At 38.8% G+C, this 24,324-nt stretch overlaps 1 protein-coding gene across 2 annotated transcripts; it reads left to right on the forward strand.

The window, feature by feature from the left end:
• The first annotated feature begins 194 nt into the window (after nucleotides 1-194).
• Nucleotides 195-23,911, forward strand: LOC145467894 (guanine nucleotide exchange factor subunit RIC1-like). 2 transcript variants are annotated; one of them, XM_081451520.1, is made up of 35 exons: nucleotides 195-396; nucleotides 1,536-1,643; nucleotides 2,025-2,101; nucleotides 2,435-2,533; nucleotides 3,578-3,720; nucleotides 4,321-4,454; nucleotides 4,819-4,910; nucleotides 5,458-5,546; nucleotides 6,271-6,424; nucleotides 6,888-6,936; nucleotides 7,401-7,464; nucleotides 8,097-8,120; nucleotides 8,962-9,017; nucleotides 9,894-10,064; nucleotides 10,204-10,242; nucleotides 10,595-10,705; nucleotides 10,931-11,020; nucleotides 11,160-11,325; nucleotides 11,824-11,928; nucleotides 12,671-12,783; nucleotides 13,410-13,538; nucleotides 13,854-13,950; nucleotides 14,354-14,478; nucleotides 14,781-14,827; nucleotides 15,322-15,446; nucleotides 16,260-16,402; nucleotides 16,780-16,866; nucleotides 17,247-17,294; nucleotides 17,593-17,936; nucleotides 18,277-18,432; nucleotides 19,084-19,214; nucleotides 20,434-20,580; nucleotides 21,296-21,470; nucleotides 21,729-21,920; nucleotides 22,181-23,911. In XM_081451520.1, exons 1-35 carry the CDS (start codon nucleotides 256-258, stop codon nucleotides 22,419-22,421), a joined length of 4,212 nt encoding a protein of 1,403 aa, XP_081307646.1. In that variant the 5' UTR covers nucleotides 195-255; the 3' UTR covers nucleotides 22,422-23,911. The 2 variants fall into 2 exon arrangements, with proteins under 2 accessions (XP_081307646.1, XP_081307647.1); XM_081451521.1 differs by lacking the exon at nucleotides 8,097-8,120.
• The last annotated feature ends 413 nt before the right edge of the window (nucleotides 23,912-24,324 follow it).

Genomic DNA, 24,324 nt, shown 5'->3' on the forward strand with positions numbered 1-24,324 from the left:
CAGAGTTATATTATTAAAAGACTTCTGGAAGATACTTGAGCCATTAAATAATCATTTAAGTTTCTTTTTCTGTAGTTTCGAGGTAAAACAAAGTAAAAACTTCTTTAAAAAGTCTAAAAGCTCCGTCCTAACGAATACTGATAATATACCCCACCCCCATATGTTATTTTTGACACTCGAAAACAACATGGCGGCGGAAGAGAGCGCTTCGTATTGCAAATAAAACTAAACCACAATATCGTATCAGTTTTTGAAATGTACTTCCCAATTGGTTGGCCAAAGTACTTCAGTTCAAAGGATGTCCATTGTGGCGAGCTAAAATCGCTAAGATATAACAGAGATCGCTCGCTGCTGGCCGTAGTTTCGGACCATAGTGTGTGCATTTGGAACAACCGAGTGAGTATAGATTACATTTTATAGCTTTTTACGATTTTATGCTTGTGCCTTATAGGATCAGGATGGTATGATGTACGTGAAGGGGTCTTGACCAACGAATTCTCCGGGGATTTTCAACGGATAATTAAAATCGGTGGTTGTTTTTCTGCATTCATGTACGTAAGACTCAGATTTAGCCCATCAGTGCAAATTGGGATTTTCTGAAATTGTACCCGTGCAGATCGCCATTGAGAGGGGTTGTTTGGTGAAGAAAATGTAAGCGAGAGGGTCCTCGTCTTGTAAAAGTTTCGTAAGATGGGGAAAATCACAGCATTTGCTTCAATCTTCTTTTTACACTTATCCCCTGCTATATGTATAAATCCCAGGGTGTCCAATCGATGAAATCTATACTCGATGATAATTGATACTAATCAGTTCCAATCATTATCAATATCAATTAATCGATTGATTTTGATTATTGATGACCAACTGATGAAGAGGATTTGTGTGACCTGTTATCAATTGTCATCAATTTCCAATGGCAATTGATGGTCTAATTGGTATTGATTTGTTGCAATATGACAACACGAGGTGTAGATAACAAGCATGTTTATCTAGTTTTTTTAGTTTAGATGAAGGCCTTTGTGACTATTGATTGATCATCGATTGTCCGACACCAATCTATACCCATTACCTAATTTCAGTGACTGATATCGATTGATTTATTGCTTTCCCGATTATCGATTTCCATCGATTGGACACCCCGGGAATAAATGTGACCTAGGCTCGAATCAGAATTTGAATACCTCTGATTCAATTACCTTGAATCAGCTCGAATCCCAGATCTGGTGTCATTCATGGTGTGAGTTTAGTGTTGGTTCTCAAACTTTCCCCAGGGGTTTTTGCAGTCTCACAGTCATCAATAACCTCCAGTTCTAAATCTCATCATTCCCTTATTATAACCTTGTCAATCATAAAAAAGATTTCATCCCAGGGAAATAAAAATACTTCATTTTATGAAGTTTCTTAGGAATGTTCGCATTTCTTCCGGATTATCTTTTTGAGGATATTATGTTGATTTCACAGTTTGATCAGTATTTAAGCATCTCGATTGATAAATATTCTAAGGTTTTCTTGTTTATTTTATAATATCTCTTAAGCCAAGAGTGCTGGTGGTTGCCTATCGGCGATCATATGATGCTATTAAAGATGTTGGAAGGAATGTTACTGTTGCCTGGAAACCAGATTCCACTGCTTTGGCCATTACTGTAAGTGAACTGTAGTTAGATATTTGTCCCTAACTAAAATGAAATATTGCCAAGTTAAGACACTCCATATTTTCACATACACAACTGTAACAACATACTGAAAAAGTGAAAAAATATATTTTTAGCTTTTAAAACGTCTCTGCCAAACCTATGCTATCATCAATTACACCATTCATTAGATTTGAATTTGCATCTTTTTATTTAAGTTTCCAGAACAGAAATATCATATACATTTACAAATGCTGTTAACAGAAAATGGTATGGGTCATAGTTACATGCATGCTAAGAGAAATATTTTATTCTAAACTGCAAAATGTTGCATTGTGTTGAAAGTATTTCTTCTTTCCAGTTTTGTAACTTCTTTTCATATTATATGCACAGACTTCTGAAGGAAAAGTTGTATTCTTGGAGTTACAGAGAAGTAATGGGGTTCAACTTTATGTTCCAAGATTTTCAAGGTGAGATAACATAATCAAATGATCATATCTGGACATGAAATGATCAAAGACATGTAAACTGCAAGCAGTTAAACTCCTAAATTACAGACACAAAAAATTGTATCTACATGTAAATAGTTCTTAAAAATAGTTATGGTCAGATTTCCGCAACAGCTATAGAATCTCCTTTTAGACTGACTCTTTCCTGTGCTCTTTTGGCTGTTATTTACCACTGTGAGCTACATTTGTTCATATACACCCATTCAATTTTTTAAGATGAGAAACTTTTGACCCACAAACAATATTTACACTTGCTATAATTTGGTGAAAACTGTTTTAATTTTGATATTTCAGTTACTCTTGGCGACACTCTTCTGTGAGTTCTCAGGCAGGTGTGCCCGCTCTGAAACTTGTAGAAATTGCCATTGTGCCCATCTCAGGTGGTGTTACAAGGTACATGTTGTATTAAGTATATTATTGCATTCAAGACAACATTAACGTACCTAACTGTCACCCGACAAGACAGTATAATTATGTAACTCGATCATGGTTGATTGTGTACTGAATTATGAGTAGTATATCTACCATGAGAGACAGTGTTTTATTGGGATATCCAAACACTGAGAATAGAGTTGAAAATACGACGTACAGTGGAACATTTTTGACAAAATTTGATGTGTTTGGATAGCCAATGAAACATTGTCTCGAGTGTTTGGTATATCTTCTCAATCAAAACAAAAAGTAAGGAGTTAACAGAGAAGTAAAATCATCAAAATATATGCTACTTAAGACCGGGTATCCAATCCTCCTTCACTGTTGTGATTTTCTTTGTTTTAACTTGATGAATTATAAATGAGTTTGAGAAGCTGTGTTCCGAAATCATGCTGGCACATTTAACTTTCCCAAATCTGCTTGATGTGCATGTTAAAGAGCACACCAGAACACTTTGCTATGGCAAAGGGCTATCACTCAAGGTCAGCTTCGCAGTCTTACTATGGTGCTTAATTTACCATTATCAACTTCAAGTAGATTAGTAGCTTTTGTAAGTGTTGCACTTGCCTACTTACCCAGCACAACAGTTTCCTTAGAAACCAATACCTTTGTTACCATTAGCTTAAAATACTTCTCTAAGACACGTCATTCAATGTGTTCCTTCAGGTGGAACTCTATCACAGATAGATTAGTCATCCAGGGCTGGGTTGTTCAAAAGCCGGTTAACGCTTTAACCCAGGATTAAATTTGTGTAGTTCGAGATAATGCAAGCTCAAAACTGAAGGACAAACAATATAAACAGAAAACCTCATCAAAAAGTTACAAAACTGAAATCAAAATTTTTACTAATCCTGGGTTGGCTTAATTGGGCTTTGAACAACCCAGCCCAGGTAGATACCAGGATCAAATTCTTAAAACTTATTCTTACTTTTTTTGTAAAGCACATTTCAGTCGACATTAAGTACATACACTGTAATTACTTTTTTTCTTTTTCTTTTCCACCAGTGTGGCTCCAAGGCATGATGAGTTATTTGTATCGACTGGTAGTGGTCTCCTTCAGCGAGTCAACTGGCACGGCTTGCTTGAAGGAGACATGACCATGTCTATACACTCCATACCATTTACAAATGACTTGGAAAATGCAAGAGGTACATGTAAATAAAAGTAACATGTCTTGTGTAATCTGATTTCTTGTTCATGTATACGTACTGATTTATTTCCATCCACTATAAGAAGGAAACCACATGCATAAGTTAACTGAAACATTTGATGATAGTATTTATTGCCCTGACGTTAATACCATAAGAAGCTGAGCATTTTCTGATTTGCGTGCTTATAAATATAATTTGTATTATAAACTACATGATCAGACAAGCCATACAAATTTTCATAGTTGAGTACATGTATATCATCAGTACATTGAAATTTCAGTAGAAATATCAGCCAAATGATTAACTTTCAATTGAAAGTTTCTTCTGCATTCAAGAAAATTCATTCAATCCCAGTTCAGATTATGTTTCGAGAGTTTGCTCACTCAGACTCAACTGCCTGTAGCATGGAGGTGGCTGCACACTGTTTTATAGATGTAGAGATAAATATTTTTTCTGGTTTCTCTGAGACTAACTTAACTGTCCGTAATATAAGGGTGTCCATGTCATGGATTATCCATAAGAACAGGTTCTACTGTACGGAAATTTGCTAACTATTGAATTTTAGTTATTCACTTAATATTTACTTGTTCCTCACAGCAATTCCTTTAAAGACTGAAGGTGTGAGTTTCCGAGCGATGGAGTACAGTCCTTTACTTGGAGGGTTTGCTGTTGTGTTAGCAGATGGCAGAGGAGGCTTTTTGTCAGCGGACACAGCCAACTTTGAGTGCTCTGTAAGTATAATTTGTAATGCCAAAGTTTGCATGAATTCTGTCATTTTCTATGATTTTCTCAATCTTGTTCAGTGCCTTTCACAGGGTTTCATTAAGGGCCAGGAGCCAGGCAAATTGACCAGCTGTGAGAACCATTTTGCCCACCTGGTTTGACCATCAAGAGGAAAGTTTTTCTCTTAAAGAAGTTCAGTTCAAAATGTTTTGCTCGCCTGTGAAAACCAGTTGCCCCTTTGCTGAAAACGTCTATGAAATAACAGCTTTCATTTTCAGGACGGAACCAATGCATGCTGTTTTAATTTGGAATTTCAAGGTTAATTTTTTCCATACCAGGAAATTTATTGTAAGTTGCTTTTTTCTTACTTAGGATATCATTGGTTTATGGGCAAGAGATTTGAGCTCAGCAACTTGTGTTGCTATTAACCATAGATACAGACTGATAGCATTTGGATGCACTAAGTAAGTTAACTGAACAAACCTATACCTCCCAAGATCAGCACCAAGATTCTCCCTACTGTTTTCAGAACATTTCTGTAATTTTTCTTTGAAGAGAATTAGTTTTTGATCAATAATTCTCTCCTGTGCAAGAGGATCAAGTCCAGGTTACCATTAAGCTTTGACATGTTTCCTCATGTACTGCATTTTAAGGATACCATTGAGAGCAAACAGTACTCAATACAACATTAAGAGCATCAAAATGTACAGTATAATAATTGCAATAAAAATTGTGTATAATTACATATTAGGATTTTGTGCTGTCCAATTTGGTAAAACTGGAAACAAAAATTCTGAGAACTGTCAGAATTAGACAAGGCTACCAGATGTCTAATTTATAGAATGATATATATTATTTTATTATTTTACTATAAATTATTAATACAAATTTTTCAAGAGCCACTGTAATAATTGGAAATCACTGTCACAGTGACAAATCTTTAACAAGCTAATAGTATTAGTTATTACTTTCCTTTTTGGTTCTTCATGTCTATTTTTTGCTTTTTTTCAGTGGTGAAAGTCTGGTGTACGGTTTTGATGATCTGACAGGAGGATTACAGCTTTCTCACCGACTTGTTTTATCAAGTAAAGATTACCCTGGTATCCTTCATGAGTCACAGTTAACATGTTTAGCAGGTTTATATTAGACCACTAAAAATAAAATTTATTTTCAGATTGTATACCCTGTAGGTTTTTTAAAAGATTTTTTAAAGGAAATCCCCTGTTTCTGGAACATAATAAGAAACAGAGACAATTTGTTTTAGTATTCCTTGAAGAAAGTACATTCATTTGATTTGTAAGAATGTGGAGTATAGTTAAATAACTACCCCTGCCCAATATCGTGGAATCCCGATTTCTCAAACCCTTGAATTTTTGAACCTTCCAATAACTCAAACCAAAAAAATGTTTCCCTTCCCATAGTCAAACGCTGTAATATTTTACCCACGACAGCTAGAACTACCCGATTTTTTAAAACAATTTTTGTCTCCTTTGAAGGTTTGAAAAATCCAGATTCCACTGTAGTTATTCAAGACCTGATGGGATACATGTAGTTTGATTTACATCTTATTTGAATTCTACTGAGTGGAGTCAGGTAATGGGACTTCTTTGCTGATTACTTTTCAAAGTCTTAGACTTAGGGTTAGGGTTAGACTCTTTTGGACTTCTCAAAACCTTGACCCTCAGTACAGATCCTTAATATTATACCAAACTCTTAAATTAAGACTAAGATGAAAGTTTCTAAGGTGGAGAATTTTGTGTCAGTGTAATTGACCAATAGCCGTTAGGTCATTTCAGATGTTCCTTAACAATACAAAACACTCAGACACTGTCCAGGCTACAGGTGGTATCCAGTGTCTCTCCTGGACTCCTGATGGCTGTGCTATTGCTGTGGCATGGTCATGGGCGTGTCATGGTGGACTTGCCGTGTGGAGTGTATTTGGATCACTCTTGATGTGTACTCTTGGAGGAGACTATGGGTAAAAAAAAATTATTAGTAGTTAATACATGGTACATGTGCGAGTCTGTACTACTCATCAGAAAATTCCTTGTAAGAATGTGCAGGTTAAAAGGTGTATTTTATTCTGATCTCAAAGCATGACTAACACAAGCTGTGGTCTTCATGATTGCACAAAACAAAGATATTACACCTTGATAATTGCAGCCAATTAGACCATTATTATCCCTCTGGTATTCTCTAAAAGAAATGGAGAACATTTTCTGTAGTTCTCAATAGAAAAAAAGAAATATTTTGATAACTGTAATTATGCAAGCGATCCAAATGGCTTCCAGTATCAGTAGTGATAGCACTATAGATTGCTGGTCTGAATTGTAATCTCACTGGCATTTGTCACCAATGCAGTACTTAGGTGACTTAATAGTAGTTACATGGTAGAATTAGGAGGAGATTGTGAACTTGACTTGATATATTGTCTTTCACAGGACATCCCAAGAGGCTGTACTCCACAATCCACTTCACATCAAGTCAATGGTTAGTCAGATTCATGCTTGGGATAGAGTCTATGTTCAAGCTTAGTGGACCTGATTAGGCTGGCACTTATCTCAGGTTTCTATAGAATGAAACTGCTCCCCTGGATGGGGATGTGCTAAACTTTAATCTGAGATCCCATCATGACAAGCCTTGTTATAATGACAAACCAAAAACACCAGAAACTAAAATTGATTGTTTCACCTTTACCTACCGTTTTTTAGCAAGTGAAAAATGAGGCCTCAGTATTCTATCATCAACAAGTTCTGTTGCCCAGTGCGGATGCTGGACTCTCCTTATGTTCTGTCTGTTCTGTCCTTTCTAAATTGTCTTTGGTAGTTCCCAGCTTTGGTGTCCTCCTGTCTATTAATAATTTAGTTTTTGAAAATGTAAGATGGTTTAACATGTAGTACAATAGCTCTTGAGTTTTTTACTGACACTTTATGTTTTTAATTGCCTGATGCTAGGGATGGGGCCCAGAAGGTTACAACTTGGCAATGGTGTCTGCAGAGGAAGAAAGTGGCACTTCAGGTAGAGATTTCCTCTTGCTATCAAACAGACTGGTGATGACAATAAATGAAAAATGAAATGAAATAAATGAACAACAGGGGGCAGTTCTATCTGACCATTTTTTTTTTGTTCTGAAGTTTTAAGTTTAAACTTCTTATTTTGCTTGGCTACAGAAAGCTCTAATTTGTACATGTAAGTTGTTTTTATTCTGGCTTTCAATGATGAAAGGATGGTTTTATATTGAGACATCGGCATTGGGAGATAACTTGCTTACAAAGGAAAAAAATATGATAGTAAATGGAAGTCTTTTCTAAAAACCCCAAAGGTTATACATATGTATTGTAAGCACATGTAGCATTTAAATTATTAAGGTTACTAAAATAATCTTTAAGCCATTCCGCTACTGAAAGTCAAAAGCTGGAGGTAATTTTGCAATAATAAATCGAGAAAGAAAATGGATTCAAAACAACTTGCTAGGATTTTTTCAGAGTGGTCAGTCGAGGGCTATGAAGTGTTACTTTCTTAGTTAGTTTATAATTATTTTTTTCTCTGAAAATACAATAAACTACAGTGAACTTAATATTATTAGCTTAATATAGAACAAGTTTCGCTGATGACATGTAATTTAATTTTTTGCTTTTTACTTTTGATAGACTGCATAAATGATGATATTTCAGGTATAAATTTAAATAACAAACACTTAAAAGGTCTTTAATCAATGGCCATGAATTTTAAATAAATTACAATAACATTTTCTTGATAATTTTAAAATGAAGTAAAAACATCTTTTCAACAAGTTGAATAAGTTTACTGAAAATGTCATTTTTAAAACCTTTTAGCTGTTGTTATGTTTGTTTCTGAGATTGCTTTACCCAACTTTTCAGCCAATGAAAAAAATCATCGGTCATATTCAAATTTTATGGTACACTCTTTCTTCAACCTTGGTGACCTCCAGATTGACTTTCTGTAACTTGCTTGAAACAGAAAGAAAACTGTAACTTGTTTTTTATTCCTTCACCATAAAAACAGTTAATGCAATCTATCATAATTTGGATTACTGATGATCAATTGCTTTAAAGCCACTTACAAGAAGTGACAACAACAGAAACATTTACGGTGCGTTTCTTTAAGAAAATCCAAGATTGGATTCTTAAATCTGTTACTAAAACAGATCAATCCAAGATCTCTCGGATCACGGTGCATCAAAGGAACCGAAGAATCTACTCCCCGTTTAGTAAAGAAATGCAAAATCGGTTTTCGGATTCTTTCGGATTTAAGAATCCAATTGTGGATTTTCTTAGAGAACTGCACCCTTAATTGTAGCACAAAAAAGGTGTTAAATCCAAAAAAAAAAGAAATAGAAAGTGTGTATATCCTTATTTGATTACATTACTTTTGGTTGACATTATGATAATGATTACTTAATTTTTGTTGTTGCTGTAAGCAGTTTCAGTACAGTGTACCTGACTGTATATTGCTACTTATTTTTAACTTATTTTGTCTCAAACCTATTGTTAGGCGACATTATGCAACTTCAGTTTGTTAAAAGCACCTTGACAGTAAATCCATGTATGGTAAGTGAAAGGATCACAAAGCACTTTTCCTTTTACTTTCAAATGAAATTCTGCTGTAGTTTGGTTGAATATTCATTCAGCAAGAAATTATTATTGTTCACAAGTCATAAACAACACATAATTTCAAACAAAATCACCACCCAAGTGAATATATGATGAAGACATGATTTATCACCACAGGTATTTACAAAGCTTAAGCAGTTGTGAAATTAAAGCATGAAAAATTCAGGCTTGAAGGGAATTCGAACCCATGACCTCTGCTATCCCATAGGTTGGTGCGGTGCTCTACCAGCTGAGCTATCAAGCCATCTGGTAGTCTCCTCCGCAGCCGTTTTTTGGGATGTCACGCAACGTTCCCAAAAAACAGCTGCAGAGGAGACTAGCCATCTGGGAGTTGGTCATGTTGCAAGTTTGTAATATACCCTAGATGGTGAATATACTAGTGAATAAATGAAAGATCATAATTATATTTGAGCTGTGGAGAAAGATATGGAGACATGATCATTGCAATAAACACACAACTTATTAGCAGTTGTGAAATTAAAGCCTGAAAATTGAGATTGTTTCTTTTTGAGCTACTAAGTGTAATATGTAATTTGGCTTTAGAACTTCACTTTTCCACTTTTGCCATCAATTCATAGCATGTTTCATTTTGAATTCTCCTATTTTTGATCTACAAATTGGGTCAAAGACATGCTGGTCTAATGAAGTCTCCAACGCACTGTTATTTGTGTTGTCACGCAATGCTTCTTCTCCAATGGAGTGTTGCACGACGCCCAATAAAGGGCTGCATAGAAGACAAGTCTAGTGGTGATTGCAATGGACTTGGCATTGAAGAAGGGTTTCTGTCTCATATGTTATAATTTCATGTTACAGAGCAACCACGAGCATCTCTTTCTCCAAGGAGAGGAGTGTTTGTATCTCAATACTGGAGACATGGTGTCCGAGACACAGGATTTGATAGAGGGGAATGGAACTAGGCCTGTGATTGGTGGAACTGTTGGGCACAGTACATTGGTCAGTAACAAACAATGGATTGTTATCCAGGTGGGTTTGTTTGAGTGCGTGACTTGGGGACTGTAACGCCATCACTAATTGTATAATTTATTTTTTTGCGTGTGTGAACTCAATCTCCATGCAAACATTTCTTAAGATCTAAAGTGCTTTTGTTTTTTAATCATTTTAGATTCCTTCAAATTATCTGGATAGCAACTGGCCAATCAGGGTGAGTATCTGAGCACAAAAACTGACACTTTTGAGTGTTAGAGCATAGTTGGTAGAGTTACTAACTATGGTTCGAGCTACTTTCATATGACCTTGATAAATTGTTTTCTTTAGTGTTAGCGTTGTGTTTCCTCTGCTTGTTATTATATTTTAAAAGGATCAACGCAAGCCTTGCGCGCGTTTTCTCGCTAAAATATCCCTGACATGGAGAGAGCCTTATTCGATTGACCTATCAGAATGCTGAAAAGGGTGTTCTATAAACCAATCAAGATCTGTGCGCATTCGCCCCCGTTCGGAAAATCAAAACCAATCACTTTGCTTACTTCACTCTTTTTGCCTTGTTTTTCTCGTAGTATGCAGCTGTTGATAAAACCGGACGCTGCGTAGCTGTTGCTGGCAGAACAGGAATCGCTCATTATTCACTCAATAGCAGAAAATGGAAACTCTTTGGAAACGTGTCACAGGTATGCAAATATCATAGCTTATGAAAATACGGGTAGAGGGGCGGGGGGAGAGAGCAGGGTAGGAGGGGACAGGTGGTTGCACTCAGTACCGTATATCAACAGTCGTCTACGAGTCCATTAGCCAGGATTTTTTGATATTTCACCCCTGATTTATCATAACGTTAGATAACGTTTTGTTGTACGAGGAAGACTGTGATCGTCGATACTATTTCTTATTACCTGTAGGAACAAAGCTTCTCGTGCCGAGGTGGTCTGTCTTGGTGGAGAGATTTTCTCATTGTGCCCTGTTACAACTTTAGCTCGTCATCAGATGAAGTAAGTGTCTATGTGTTCGTTTGTTTTCGATAAATTTAGATTTAAATCAATTTGTATGAACTGTAGTTCTCAATTTCCCATACGTAGATGAACAAAATTCACAAGCAGATAACAAAATTTCCCTTTGAATCTTTTACAGGTTCGTTTTTATCCCAGGACATGCAACTTGGACAATGCCTTCTCGCTGAATGTCAAGCTTCCTGCTCCAGCATTCCTGGTGAATGTGTTTCGTTGTTTGCTGTTGGTGTACTGTTCTGACTGTCGAGTGGTGTTCTTCTCCTTGGAAAGGACAGACGATAATCCAAGTAAGGAGGGCTTTGAAGTACTTCCTTTTGTCAGATTAAAACCAATTCACGACGACGTATATGAAAATTGTCCACCGATTGCCCTTCCCAGTTATTTGAGGCGGGTAGCTTACCATCTAACATAACTTAAGGGCAAAACGACTTTGCTATGTATCATGGGGGTTGATATTCTTAGTCCTGCAACCTGGTCCTTGAATAGAATAGCCCCTCTAAATAACAGTTAAGGTCAATAGAAGGTTCCTAATGCAAATCCTACTTGTTCCAGGATTAAAAGGAAAACAGACGCGCAACTGAGAAAGAAAGAAGAGAGAAGACTAGGGAGAGCTGAGGGGGCACTTCTCTCTCCCTAGTTCCCCCTCTTTTTTCCATCTCTCTCACGTGTCTGTGAGCGCTCGCTTCAAACAGCGACAAAACAATAACAACAACCACGTTAGCGATAACTAAAACTTGATTCAGTGATTGTTTTCAATGTTCTTCACTCTCTTCGTACTCTTACAGATGTTCCCGAGGTACATGTGTCACGCGTGCAGGAAGTGTCTTTAGTTAATCACGTGCCGCATCCCTTAGCAGTGGTACATGTCACGCTAACTTCATTGTATGCCGGTAAGTGAAATGTCACGCTAAAACGTCACAGTATTCAGTTGTTATAAATGTCACAACATCTGATTACATGTCACGCTAACTTTACCTTGGATTGGTATCTGAAATGACACATTAACCTTACAGTATGTTATTAAGAAAGGTTTTTGACATCATGCCATAGCCCTCTTCAGGAGATGAGAAACAGTCTCATGAAACTTGTCAACTAAACTGACGCTTCTTTGAGCTCTGAGTTGCCGACCACACTGATACGTTTTCGCATGAAAACGCATACTTTTTGATGCGTTACGACTAAAACGACCGAAAACGCTGATGAAAACGTAGGCTTTCGAAAACGGTTCAAAACAGGATCCCTTTTGAAAACGCATCGTTTTGAAAATGCTCCATTTCTAGCGTGGACAGGTGAAAATGGATCCTAAAAAAGCCTCATATACTGCCGTTTTCATCAGCGTTTTCGGTGGTTTTAGTTTGAACGATAGGCAAAGACATATCAAAAAGTATGCGTTTTCGTACGAAAACGCATTAGTGTGGACAGGTGAAAACAAAACGAAAATCCTAGTGTGGTCGGAAAATACTTGCTTCGTTTTCATTGAGACAAAAACGAATACTTGTAAATACGCATTAGTTTAGTCAGGGCCTAAGGAAAGATTGCGTGATATGCCCAAACTTAAAGACCCTCCGCTTAAAAGACTACATAGAAACCCACCTCAATTAAAGATATTTCAAACTGTCTTTTTGTTCTCAGAATACCAAGGCTCTGACGGACTGGACGGTGTGGAATCACTTATCACAAATGTTGGTGGACGCTTACTAATGCTGCAAAAAGACAAGGCATCCCCTGAAAGAAAATCTAAAAAGGTATCGGTAATGTGAATTAGTATTTAGCAAACCCTGGATCCTTAGTAACTTGTGATTGAAAATACAATCGCATACTTTTCACTTGGCCGTGTGATTGTGTTTTTTTTTTCCCATGGCTTAAATGGCTGACAGGCTCGTTGTAGACTGTACGAGCAACATCGTGCTGTTATTTTGGTCGTCGTGGAAAGAATTATGAATCTTTGTGTCATTGAAACGGAGAGAGCTTTCTGCCATTTTTATCAACTTTTAAAGTAGCTGAAAAGTAAGCCTTGGAATTAAACAAGATTCGAACCCATGAATTTTGTGATTCCAGTGCAAACGCTCTACCACTGCCTCACGAAGCCGAGAGAACCGGTCAACAAGGAGAAAGAAAATGGATGCAGGGGATCACGAATTACCCTAAATCCTCGAATTAGCGCCCCCCGCCACCCCCCTGCCCCTATCTTCTCCTAAATTTGAAATAAACGCCCCGGGCGCTAATTCGAGGATTTACGGTAATTGCGAAAATGTTTTGTGGCCTTTGTTTCAAAAGTTGTGTTTTGATTAACCTGACTTCTTTTCTAAATAAAATTTTGCATCCGCAAAGTAATTGCGTACTAATGAAACTGTGTTTTTGTTTTGTGTAGTCGTCATTTTGCTCTCCTGTTGTCCTGGCTTCGTGTGTGGAAAACGTGTGGACATCCTCAACGTCAAGTCGAACCAAACGGCACCTGATGGAAGCTCTGTGGCTGGGATGTGGAGCGAATGGAATGAAGGTACACTAAGCCAGTGTTGATATTTATACAAATTCTCATTGCTAGTCTTGATATGATCGTTGTAGTTAGAAGAATTTTATATTAGATGTACTTTCAAGGCTTCAATTCCTGTATTCTCATAAGCCAGGTACTTGATTTTGTGTTATAGTTTTCAACAGAAATTAAATCTTGACCGTTGTGTTGCTAGATAGCTTAAGACTTGAGTTCACAACTCCCTGTTTTCAACTGCTCTTCCAGTCTTTTTTCCACATATGAGAAATTGTTTCGTTCGACAATAACTTATTTATAAACATGTCTGTTTGGTTTGATTCACAGGTTTGGCTTCCTTTATTTCCTGGAAATGATGAAAACCCGCCGAATTTCCTGTCCAAGCGAATTATGCTGCCATTTCAACTGAACATCTATCCATTAGGTAAACATTGTAACGGTTGGACTTTCTACAATTACATTAGGATCAGTGGCAGTAGAAGGAAAGCAAAATGGTGATACTGTAAAACTAATTTAGGCCGTGGGTTTACGTTTGTTTAAGACGGAATTTTGGGGGAGTTATTTTCAGTGGGCCTTCTACCGGAAGGAAGTCGCCTTTCAGAGGATGATTGCTTGTATTTGAAATGAAGTCTCGTCTGAAACATATTTCGTGCAGAGTTTTTTGGGACCTCGATGTGGGGTGGGGCGGGGGAGAGATGGGGAAGTGAAGGATTGGGGAAGAGGTGGGGTCTTATTGTAATTTTAAATTTAAACATGGACAACCTTACATCAAGATGTGAAATTTAATTTCGTTTGATTGTAATTTGTAATATATTTTTTTTTCACAGCTGTGTTATTTCAAGATGCTGTGATTCTTGGTGCAGCCAATGAACCAATGCCTTTAGAATGTACATCGCCTGCTCCAACCTCTCTTTCACCCCAAGCCTTTCCTTTCTGTACACTAGAAAGAACGGTTAGTCACCTTTTCATTCAATTCAGTCGTAAAGTGTTGAAATTTGAAATTCTCCTCAGTGATCCCATACATTTCTTCTCTCATTGGTTCTCGAGAATTTGGTGATACATCAAGACAGTATCCCTTGGTTGATGATCATCGTTATTCTCATCACCTACCGGAGTACTTGACAATGTGTTGATATTGTAAGGAGAGTTAAGGTCTTGATCCGTCTTAATACCAATTTCACTGTCTTGTTACTAGAGTCGTGTTGAATGGTTTCATTTGAATTTAATCCGATTGTGCGCTTGCTTTGCTCTTAGACTCAAATATACCTGCATCATGTTTTGAGGCAACTCCTGCGTCGAAAGTAAGTGTTGTTCCCGTTTAGTCTGTTGTCTAATTTAAACAATTTTGTTGAACTTACAGTACATAGATAAATGAGCGAGCGAGCGAACGAACAAACGAATATACGAACAGGATAGAGAGGAAGTGACCGAATGACCGAATGGACGGAAGAACGAACGAGCGGACGAAAGAGCGGACGGACGGACGGACGGACGGACGGACGAACGAACGAGCGAGCGAGCGAACCAAGCAACTTAACAACCATCCAACCATCCATGGAACCAACCAGTGAAACGAGAAGTAGGTTTGGGACCAAACTGAAGTGTTTTTTGTGATAACAAGCAACTGATCAAGCTTTCACAATTGAGATAAAAGAGTTGAACAACAATGACGATGCATTAGAGAGTTCTTTTTTTGTTTTTCTCAGTTCATCTCAGTAGTTACTTTTACCCAAATGTCTCTAACTTGTTGTTTTAGATTTTTGGCTGATCTTGGTTTTTTTTCTCTTGTCCTTAGCTTGGGACAACAGGCGTTGAAGATTGCCAACATGTGTTGTGACTTGCCGTACTTCCCTCACGTGCTTGAACTCATGTTACATGAAGTGTTGGAAGAGGAAGCCACAGCATCTGAACCCATTCCAGGTGATAAGGACGAGTTAGTTTAGGCGGGGAGGGGTGGTGGCCAACTGTTAATTTGCTGGACTCCAGTTCAAGTTGGGGCTCGGCTTGGGGAGACACTTAACTTTCCAAGTGTCTTTTTCCACCCAGGTGTATTAATGGGAACCGGCGAATTTAATGCTGGAGGTAACCCTGCGATGGACTAGCATCCCATCCAGGGGGGAGTAGAAATACTCCTAGTTGCTCCGATGCTATACAAAAACGGGAGATAAGCCCAGCCCTAGTGGGCCACTAGGTTGGAACACGGAGATAACCTAATTCGTGATTTTAAGGAGAAATGCCATGATATACTTATTAAAGTAGAGAAACAAAGAAGGGACAGTAGAGAATAAGGATAGTTTAATGTGCTGTCCTCTTTCTGATGTAAAACTTGCAAAATACTTTCAAATTGATGGAAATTTCAAAATGATCGTTTCCAGAGGTGGGAAAACACCAGAGAAGTGTTAACAGACTGAAAATAAATAAGGATGGTTACGACTCAGGAAGATTAAAACGTATTATACGAAGAACAAAGTTGAAAAAAGTTGGGTAATGTTTTCAGGAGGTACTACTCCTACTAGTTGCCGTAAGGTTGAGGAAGATTGAGTTAGACTGGGGACGAAGAACTTAGTAAAAACAAATACAAAATTAAGGCTCACTATGAGTGCTACATCTTTATAATTGAAAGTAAAATTAAACCGTCAGTATTCGTTGCGTTATTGTCTATATAACATTATTTGTTACTTTATTTAACTGTAAGGGGAATCTACATTCTGACTTTTCTTTCCTTTTTGCTAGATGCTCTCCTTCCTCGTATTGTTCGGTTCATCAAGGAGTTTCCTCAATATCTGGAGACAGTCGTGCATTGTGCAAGGAAGACAGAGGTTGCTTTATGGAGTTATTTATTCACGGCTGTGGGCAATCCACGAGATCTGTTTGCAGTAAGCAACTTAGATGGCTTTGTGTACTTAAACCTTTAGTGGTTATTGTTGAAAGGAAGTTTAGTCACAGTTTAAGAAAAGTCATGGTCTAAAGGGGTTTAAACTAATACGGACACTTGTTTTACATCCTTTAAACCAGATTCATTTGAAACGAGGTTCGTCCTACCATCGTTTACAAAGTCCCGATGTAACCTTTAATTCAGTCAGACCATAAAGAGCGCGAGACCAATTGAATTCTTCTTCGCATCTTTCTCGCGCTACGCGATCGCCTTCGCGATTCGCGCTTTGCTTGAAATGTTCACTGAATCAATGAACGTGGTAGTAAGTTTACTTTTTTTAATCGGATTAAAATGTTTCCTTTTGTGGTTTCTTGTCAGGATTGTCTGGCGGCAGGTAAATTGGAGACTGCAGCTTCTTATCTTATTATCCTACAAAACTTGGAACAACCAACTGTCAGCAAACAGGTTTGTGTTATAAAAAACGAGGGACAGACGCCAATGGGCAGGGCTGAGTGTCCGTATTATATAAATGGATCTATAAGGAGAGGTTAGGCTGTACAGTCAACCTCTCTTTATGGCCAGGAGATGGTAATTTTAGGAGTGGGGTTTATTGTAGGAAGTTTATAATCGGAAGTCTTTCCAGTTGACTCACACTTTTTTAACCAGTGGCAAAGTTTGAATTTAGTTAAAGTTAAAATCAAGCAAATTCTGTGCACCGGTATCACCCAATATATTGGGGTTCAGGGACAATTCCATTTACTTCGCTCTGATTTGGACGCTCGCGTTTTAAATTGCAACTCCTTTAATGGTGAAATAATAACCGTATCCTTAATTTTTCTTTGTAGCATGCTACCATCTTACTGGATAAAGCTTTGGACAGCTGTAAATGGAATGTGAGTTTTGTGAATTCCTTTCAGATTGTATGATTGCTGCGTTGTGTGGCTCATAAAGGGAAATTTATAACTTTTAGAAGACACTTTGCTTATTTTGCAGTGTATTTTAACGAAGCTCCCAACTCAAAATTTCGCGGCTCTTGTCGTGTGGCTAGAACTCATTTCAAAAAACCATCCCGATGTCTTTGAAGCTGCGCACCTTTTCGAGATAACAATCGAAAAGTTTGTTGTTGTTCTTATCCAAATAAGCCTTAGTTTCGCGAGCAAATTTTCATTGTTATGTTTTTTTTTGCGGCAGATAGCGCAAGATCTCGTCCGTTTCCTTCGTTGTATTGCCGCAGACGAACTCGACTCCCCTCCACGGTCCCCAACGTATGTCAAACCACACCACCCCCCACCCTTGAGTCCAACTGCTTCTGTAGACGGTGACGACATTCCTTACGTGGTTAATCCTCACGCGCGCTCCTCGAGTGTCTCGAAGCCTCCTACACGCGCGTCCCTCACGCGTGGAAGCTCTATGGAGAAAGGCTTTATAACAAGGACTCCTTCAACAGAGAAAGCTTCTTTGTCGAGAACAAGTTCAGTGGACAAGTCGCGGAAAGTATTGGCAGCGAGCTCTCTGACTTTACCTACACAGCCGAAGTAAGATAGTAAGGTTCTTTTGTTTATCTCAAACCCCTTCAGGTCTATAAGGACCTCTGTGATTTAAGACTCATCGCTCTTCTGTGTCTCCTCGCAATCCTCCCCTACCTCGTTACAATTTTATCATCGAGACGACTGGGGGCGAAGTTTGCTTTACTGCGGTGTCCTTTGCAGCTGTCATTTCGCTTGCAACGCAACACACGGGCTGCGTGATGACTGAAACAACGACTACAAAAGAGAGAGTATTGTAGTTATACTATATAATTTTTGTTGTTTCTTGATACTGGTGCGACAGATCCTCTCATTTACTTTACTTGTGTGACTTTATCTATCGTCACAGACGACCATCGGAGTTGGACAACCCAGACAACTTCTTCATCGACACCATTTTGAATCGTCACGCCAGGCTGCTGTTAACAGCCATGCGTCTCAGAGACTTGGGAAAATTCGCGGCTCACTTGGAGTTCGCTCTTGAACCGTGGCTTCGTAAAGAAAAGTAAGTAAACGTCGACTGATCAACACCTAATGTCTCCTTACAATTTCAGGACATTATCAGGTAGGCAGGTTATGAGAATAAGGAAAATCATCAGCTAGGGAATTAAAGCAGACCTCGCTACAGGAAGGAAATACCCCCCACCGGGGGGGGTACTCCCTTACATGGGCTATATAGGTTTGTGTGGTCCCAAAGGGTATGGTTTTTAATTTGTTTTGGTCAGAAATAGGTTATCAATTTTGACCATTTTGGTCTCGTATAGGGTATGGATTTTGCACTCTAGTCTTGAATCTAGATTGTTTTTTTTTTTAGACGAAACTATCCTACCTAATAAAACCGAGCATATAAACATTGCCTTTAACATCGGCCTGAACTAGGGAACTAATTATAAGGTGGGGCTGAAATGAGGTATTGATTAAAGGGTCAGGTCTGAATAGGGTAGCGAATTTTTGGTCAGCCCATAAATAAGGTAAGGAAAATCACAACTTTTGTTCTTAAATAGGATAAGGGTTTTGGGAAGCGGGCCGCACACCCCCACCCAATTTTTCTGGGAGTACTCCCCCGGGAAATAAACATACTGTAACCTCATTATCAGCATCTTGTCATTGAAAATAGAAAATAAACAAACCGTAATCTTTTATGCTTTTTTTGCAGAAATCGCGCCGCTCGTGTCGATGATTACATCGAAACTTTAACAAGTATCCACAGGAATTTCGATCTTCCTTACCCAGCTGTCAATCAGCTGACAACTGGACCGCTGTCGCCTAAACCTTGGAGTAGATATGGTGAGTGACCGCTCGAATGTGATCATTATTTTATTTCTCCTTAGAGTACCAATATAATGTCAAGCAGAGAGAACTGATGAGAATAATGATAATCATCAACAAGGGTGTAGTGCTGATTTACTACCGAATTCTCAAGACTTGCCCTACAGGAAATGTATTGGCATCGGAAAGGAGAGGTTATATTTTCTGCTATGGATGTGATGCGATTTGAAATTTGATTTGTTTCTTAATATACATGTATGACAATGCGGTAGTACTCGTATGCGTGGAAACCTTAAAAATAACGGCCCTCTTTGCAGTGACGAAATCCCCGCTCTGCTCTCTAATTGGCTAATGAGACTCGAAAACTTTTCGGGTACGATTACGAAAGCGTTTACCAAAGGCTTCGCGTTTCTTAAGGTGGCCGAACACAGTTTTCGCGCGCGCTTTTGCTGATGCAATTGAGCGCGCGCACAAGGATTGCAAAGAGCGATCATTTTATTTACTCAACACCCGCACTATCTGTGTTATTTTTTCTCTATTATTGAACGCAGTGTATTGATGGCTTTAGTCTTTTATTGCAAAGATATGTTAGAAAAGGTAACGACGCAAAGAAACCAGCAATTCTCAGCTTTCTCTTTGTTACCGAAAGAACCCAGTTAAATGCAGCGCATGCGTAGTTGCTGGAAAAATTGAGACCGATTGCTTTTGCAGAAACTTGCGGATTTCTGACGATCCAGTCGTTAGAATTTCAAGAAATTTGGCAAAAAAATAGTTCAGAAACCACGTGAATGATCTATCGCAAAAATTCTGAATTTTGGGATAGGGAATTTTTAATAATACAGAACATTCGGTGAAAACGATTTACGGCGAATTACGAAAATCGCCTATGTCAAAATTTTATTAGAAAAGTGTTGAAAGAAGGGATTTAATGTCAATTCGTAGTGGGCAAAAGATGAAAAAAATCTAACGACTGGATTTTTTTTAAATAAACAAAAACCATTTTTTAAGCCTTGTTTTTAACCAGCCCCGTTGCCATGGCAACAGCACACACCTTAGCCAAAATGGAGAATAAACTTTTCTGTGGTTAACCTTGACTCTTGCAAAAAACGAGCGCCAAAGCATAAATAGCTTAGAAGTAATGGTGAATTAGGCATAGGCTCTTGAAAACTGTGTTCGGCCACCTTAAGTCGGAGGAAGTTCAAGAACGAGGTTGAAAACTAAGGATGTTTCTCTTTAGGTCGTTTGTCGTCAGTATCCTCGTCTGGTAGCGCGCGTGGTGGGCGTCAAACCCTCGACGACTTGGAAAGCAGAATAGAACTGGGAATCGAGCTCGGAGAGGAGGTGGATGAGGAGGAAGAAGCACACTTGTCTCCAGTGTGTAGAAGTAAGAACTTTGCATATCCGCAGTCTTCATTTCTTACAAGGTCAAGTCACATTCAATATCGTATTTCTTTTTGAAGGGAATCTTGTCTGAAAAGAAGTTCAACTTCCAAAGTGTTCTGATAGTTGTGTTTAACTGATCCTGGTTTTTTTGTAGTTATATTTCTGTAAGTGGTTCTAATACGAAGTCCAATCGCGCATTGACGTCGTAATTTCCCATCAAGCTTTGCAAAAATAAACATGCGGCGCGCGGGAAACTTGAAATCCTAATAAAAGCTGAAAAGACGCCCAGCATTCAAAACAGGAAAATAATTATCGACCTCAAATCACTGAAACAATTTAACACAAACACCAACTTGTGATTTTGAACAAAACTGTTTTTTAGCCAAGATTCTCGTTAAGGAATGAAAGGAAAACATCAAATTTAGTCTCGTATTGGTTAAGGGATGTTGTGTTGTCGAAGTTTTGCGACGTCTACCATATCCAACCATTTTACCTAGGATCCAACTGTATTCCGTTACTTTGTAGTATTCTTGTCGTTTGCCTAGTTATTGATGCTTTTCGACCTGTTTTAGTTCTGAAACATTGCAAAGCAGGGTATAATGTATTTTCCCTCATCTTTGAGCAGGGACTCTTAAACCGAAAGCATTTAATAGATAGCGTGCATTTTATCGGCCTGGTAGAACTTCCTGGTAGAATTAATTTTTGTTTTGGAACAGATGATGACATAGGTCGTGTCAGCGGTGATCCATCGGAAACAAGCTCAGTGGCATATTCAATGGATGGCGAGGAGGACTGGATCTGGGGTGGAGAAGGGCCTGGATACGTGGATGTACAAGAAATTCGTGCCCAGCTTGCGTTCAGCGGTTCATTGCCAGCGCTAAGAGAAATAAGGTCAGTTGTAGAGATTTATTGAAGGAGCTACGTCACAGTTTGCGCACTTTAAAACTACCACTATCTCTTCTAAGCCTCGCAATGTGTCAAAACCAACCTACAAAGTAACCTATTTGGTAGTGAAATGTGTTACCATTTTTGTTACGTGTTAAATTTGTTCCCTTTCCATGCTGTGGAAGAAAAGAAAGGTAAATAAATCCGAATCTCCAGCGTATTGTTTCCAACAGACATTAACTTGACGTTTTTCTCCGTTTCAAGATTTTTACTTCAGATATTTGTAGAGGCTAAGTGTCACGACTGGTGGTTCATTCTGTCACTTGTATTGCGTGACAGCACGAGTTTGACAGACTTTATCGACGACGTCATTAAACTTCGGGACACAACTGCGGAGTCACTGTCCCGGATGAAAGACGGTATCGAATCGCTAGAGGCCTGGGCTGAACAAAATTGGTGAGTCTAGTTGGTTAATTTAATGACATTGTTTTTCAAAAGCAATTTTGTCTTTGCTCTCTCTTGTGTTTTATATATTTCGAGTTGGAAAACTGGGGGAGGGGTGGGGAGAACAGGAGAATATATGGCTGAAGATTGGTTATGACATACGGGCCGCGGGCGTTACGGTCCTTACAGAATGACCGAGAGCCCGATAATCTTCCGTTTGGCACGACTAAGCCCAGTGAATAAGTGTTATCTCTGGTGTCTCATTTTTTTAGCCATGGTTACCATTTGTTCCTTGGTCTTCACAAAGAGCACTGGCTCGCTCTTGAGAGAGCACTGACAGAGGCCAAAAATGCGCCCAAAGAGCAAAAGGACAGCAGTCCCGCCTCTGAGTCTAGCCGTCAATCACGTCAGTCTAGCACGAGTAAGGACGAAGAAAGGCCTGGAGACGAAGAAGAGGAATTGCAAGAAGTGGCCGAGGAGGACAAGAACGAGTACGAGTGTGTTGTGTCGTAAACGTTCCAAAAACTGCTTCAAGGTATACTAACATTTACAAAGTCGCCAGTCCGTGGATTGGAAACGTGAGGCCAAGAATTTGAAATAAAACAATTGCTTTGGCAGTCAAGTAAAATGGAACTGAGCAAGTGAAATATTTGTAGTTATTGCTTTAATATATTTGGAAAGAAGCGGAGAAACCTAAATATACCTTCCTTATGTCCATGAAAGGTTCGCGTTACTATGGGACTTAAATTCTGCCATTCCACAAGAATGGTGGTTCAACAAGAATGGTGGTGGAGTACCTGTTTTTGTACAGCCTAAATAACTTGAACTTCAATATTAACTTGAACAAATAAGTGGAATTTTTTCAGCACACACATTAGGACGGCCGCTTGAGAGAATAGCTGGCGGTAAAATAAAACTTATATAAATATATATGATATTTAAATAAAGAGTACATCTGGTCTTGAATAAAACTGTATTATTTCAGTGTAGCATCTTGACTCTGAGATTGTATGGCGGAGATTCCACACAGATAAAAGCTGAAAACTCATGTTGATCAGACAATTTCTCTCAAAGCTTTGACACACTCTCCCTCACCGTTCGTGTAGTTATCCGTTTCATCTTAACTGCCAAGAAAATTCGTTGCCGGGAACTTTGAAAGCTAGGGCTGGAATGGAATAACCTGATCCGAGGATGATTACATTTCTAACTTTCTAATTGGGTAGCTGAATCTCGGTTATCAGCCATCGGATTAAATCCGTGTTTGACTGTATGTGGAAAATGAGTGCGACAAGTGTCGCTTAGTATTTGCCGTTAAGGGAAAAAAGTTCTGTCGGAAAAAAAAATGGTGAAAGCAGCACATTTAGTAAGCTTTCTATCGCGAAAATAACGAAGGAATGAAGAGGAAAAGCAGCACAGAAATCTACGGTAATATCCATTCATCACAATATGGCAGTAAAACAGATTTTCGCCATAAGATTAAGCTTAGAACTCCAGTAAAGTTTGCTACCTTTACTTATTATATGGCTGGCTCCGTGAGCGGGCAAGATGAACTGAATCCTGAGCTGTGATTGGCTACCCGAGCGGGTAAGATGGCGCTATCTTGTCCGCTCGGGATTACCCGCTGTGTCTCGCAAGAAAATAGTGTTCTTTTTCCATATAATAAATCTTTTAAGAACCAAGCTTGTTCTGTCAAGATGGCTGGATAGTGACTTCGTTCTTCTTTTTTTTTTTTTCGTGTTTATGGGCCTCGACTCCGTCTTAGTCCATAAACACGCAAAAACAGAACTTGGCCAATATCCAGCCATCTTGACCTCACGCTTGGTCATTTGGGTCTGTAGTCTTAATGATGACTGTTTCGTAATGAATCAAGTGAACAGTTAGTCGTGGCGGGACGAAACCAGTAAACCTGACAGACATTGAAGCGACACAAGTTTAAACTTTCGTCGCTTCAGTGTCTGCCAGACACTTCGTCCTGCCACAACTAACTGCCACCTCCGAGAGGCACCTCCTAAAGTTCTTGGTGAGAGTGTGCGTCACGAAACCTGTACCCAAAATCTTTGACTTCCATACCCTATTTCAAACCTGAATGAAAAATCGATACCCCATTTCAGACCCCTTAAATTGGTACACGGCTCTATTACCGCAGCTAAACCAGACTTGGTTACCATTTGCGTAAACACTTGAGGGCTACAAATTTGCCAATATTGATGCGGAAAAAATAGTTCCTTGTAAACAAACTACCCAATGCCAAGCGACCCCATTTCAGACCAAAATGGTCAAAATTTATACCCTTCTCCAGACCAAAACCGCTGTAAAACCAAACCCTATGGGATCGCAAGTGCCTACTTAGCCCGGATAAGGGAGTACCCCGCCCCCCCCCCTCCCCCCGGGGTACTCCGGGAGTTCTCAGAGGATG

Source organism: Orbicella franksi, chromosome 14 (genome assembly GCF_964199315.1).
Source record: "Orbicella franksi chromosome 14, jaOrbFran1.1, whole genome shotgun sequence".
In the NCBI taxonomy this organism is placed as follows: Eukaryota; Metazoa; Cnidaria; class Anthozoa; order Scleractinia; family Merulinidae; genus Orbicella; species Orbicella franksi.

Coding starts and splice junctions, on each gene's coding strand:
- LOC145467894 (XM_081451520.1), top strand. CDS start 256: ATGTACTTCCCAATTGGTTGGCCAAAGTACTTCAGTTCAAAGGATGTC. Junction 1,644..2,024: donor CCACTGCTTTGGCCATTACT/GTAAGTGAACTG, acceptor TTATATGCACAG/ACTTCTGAAGGAAAAGTTGT. Junction 2,534..3,577: donor ATCTCAGGTGGTGTTACAAG/GTACATGTTGTA, acceptor CTTTTCCACCAG/TGTGGCTCCAAGGCATGATG.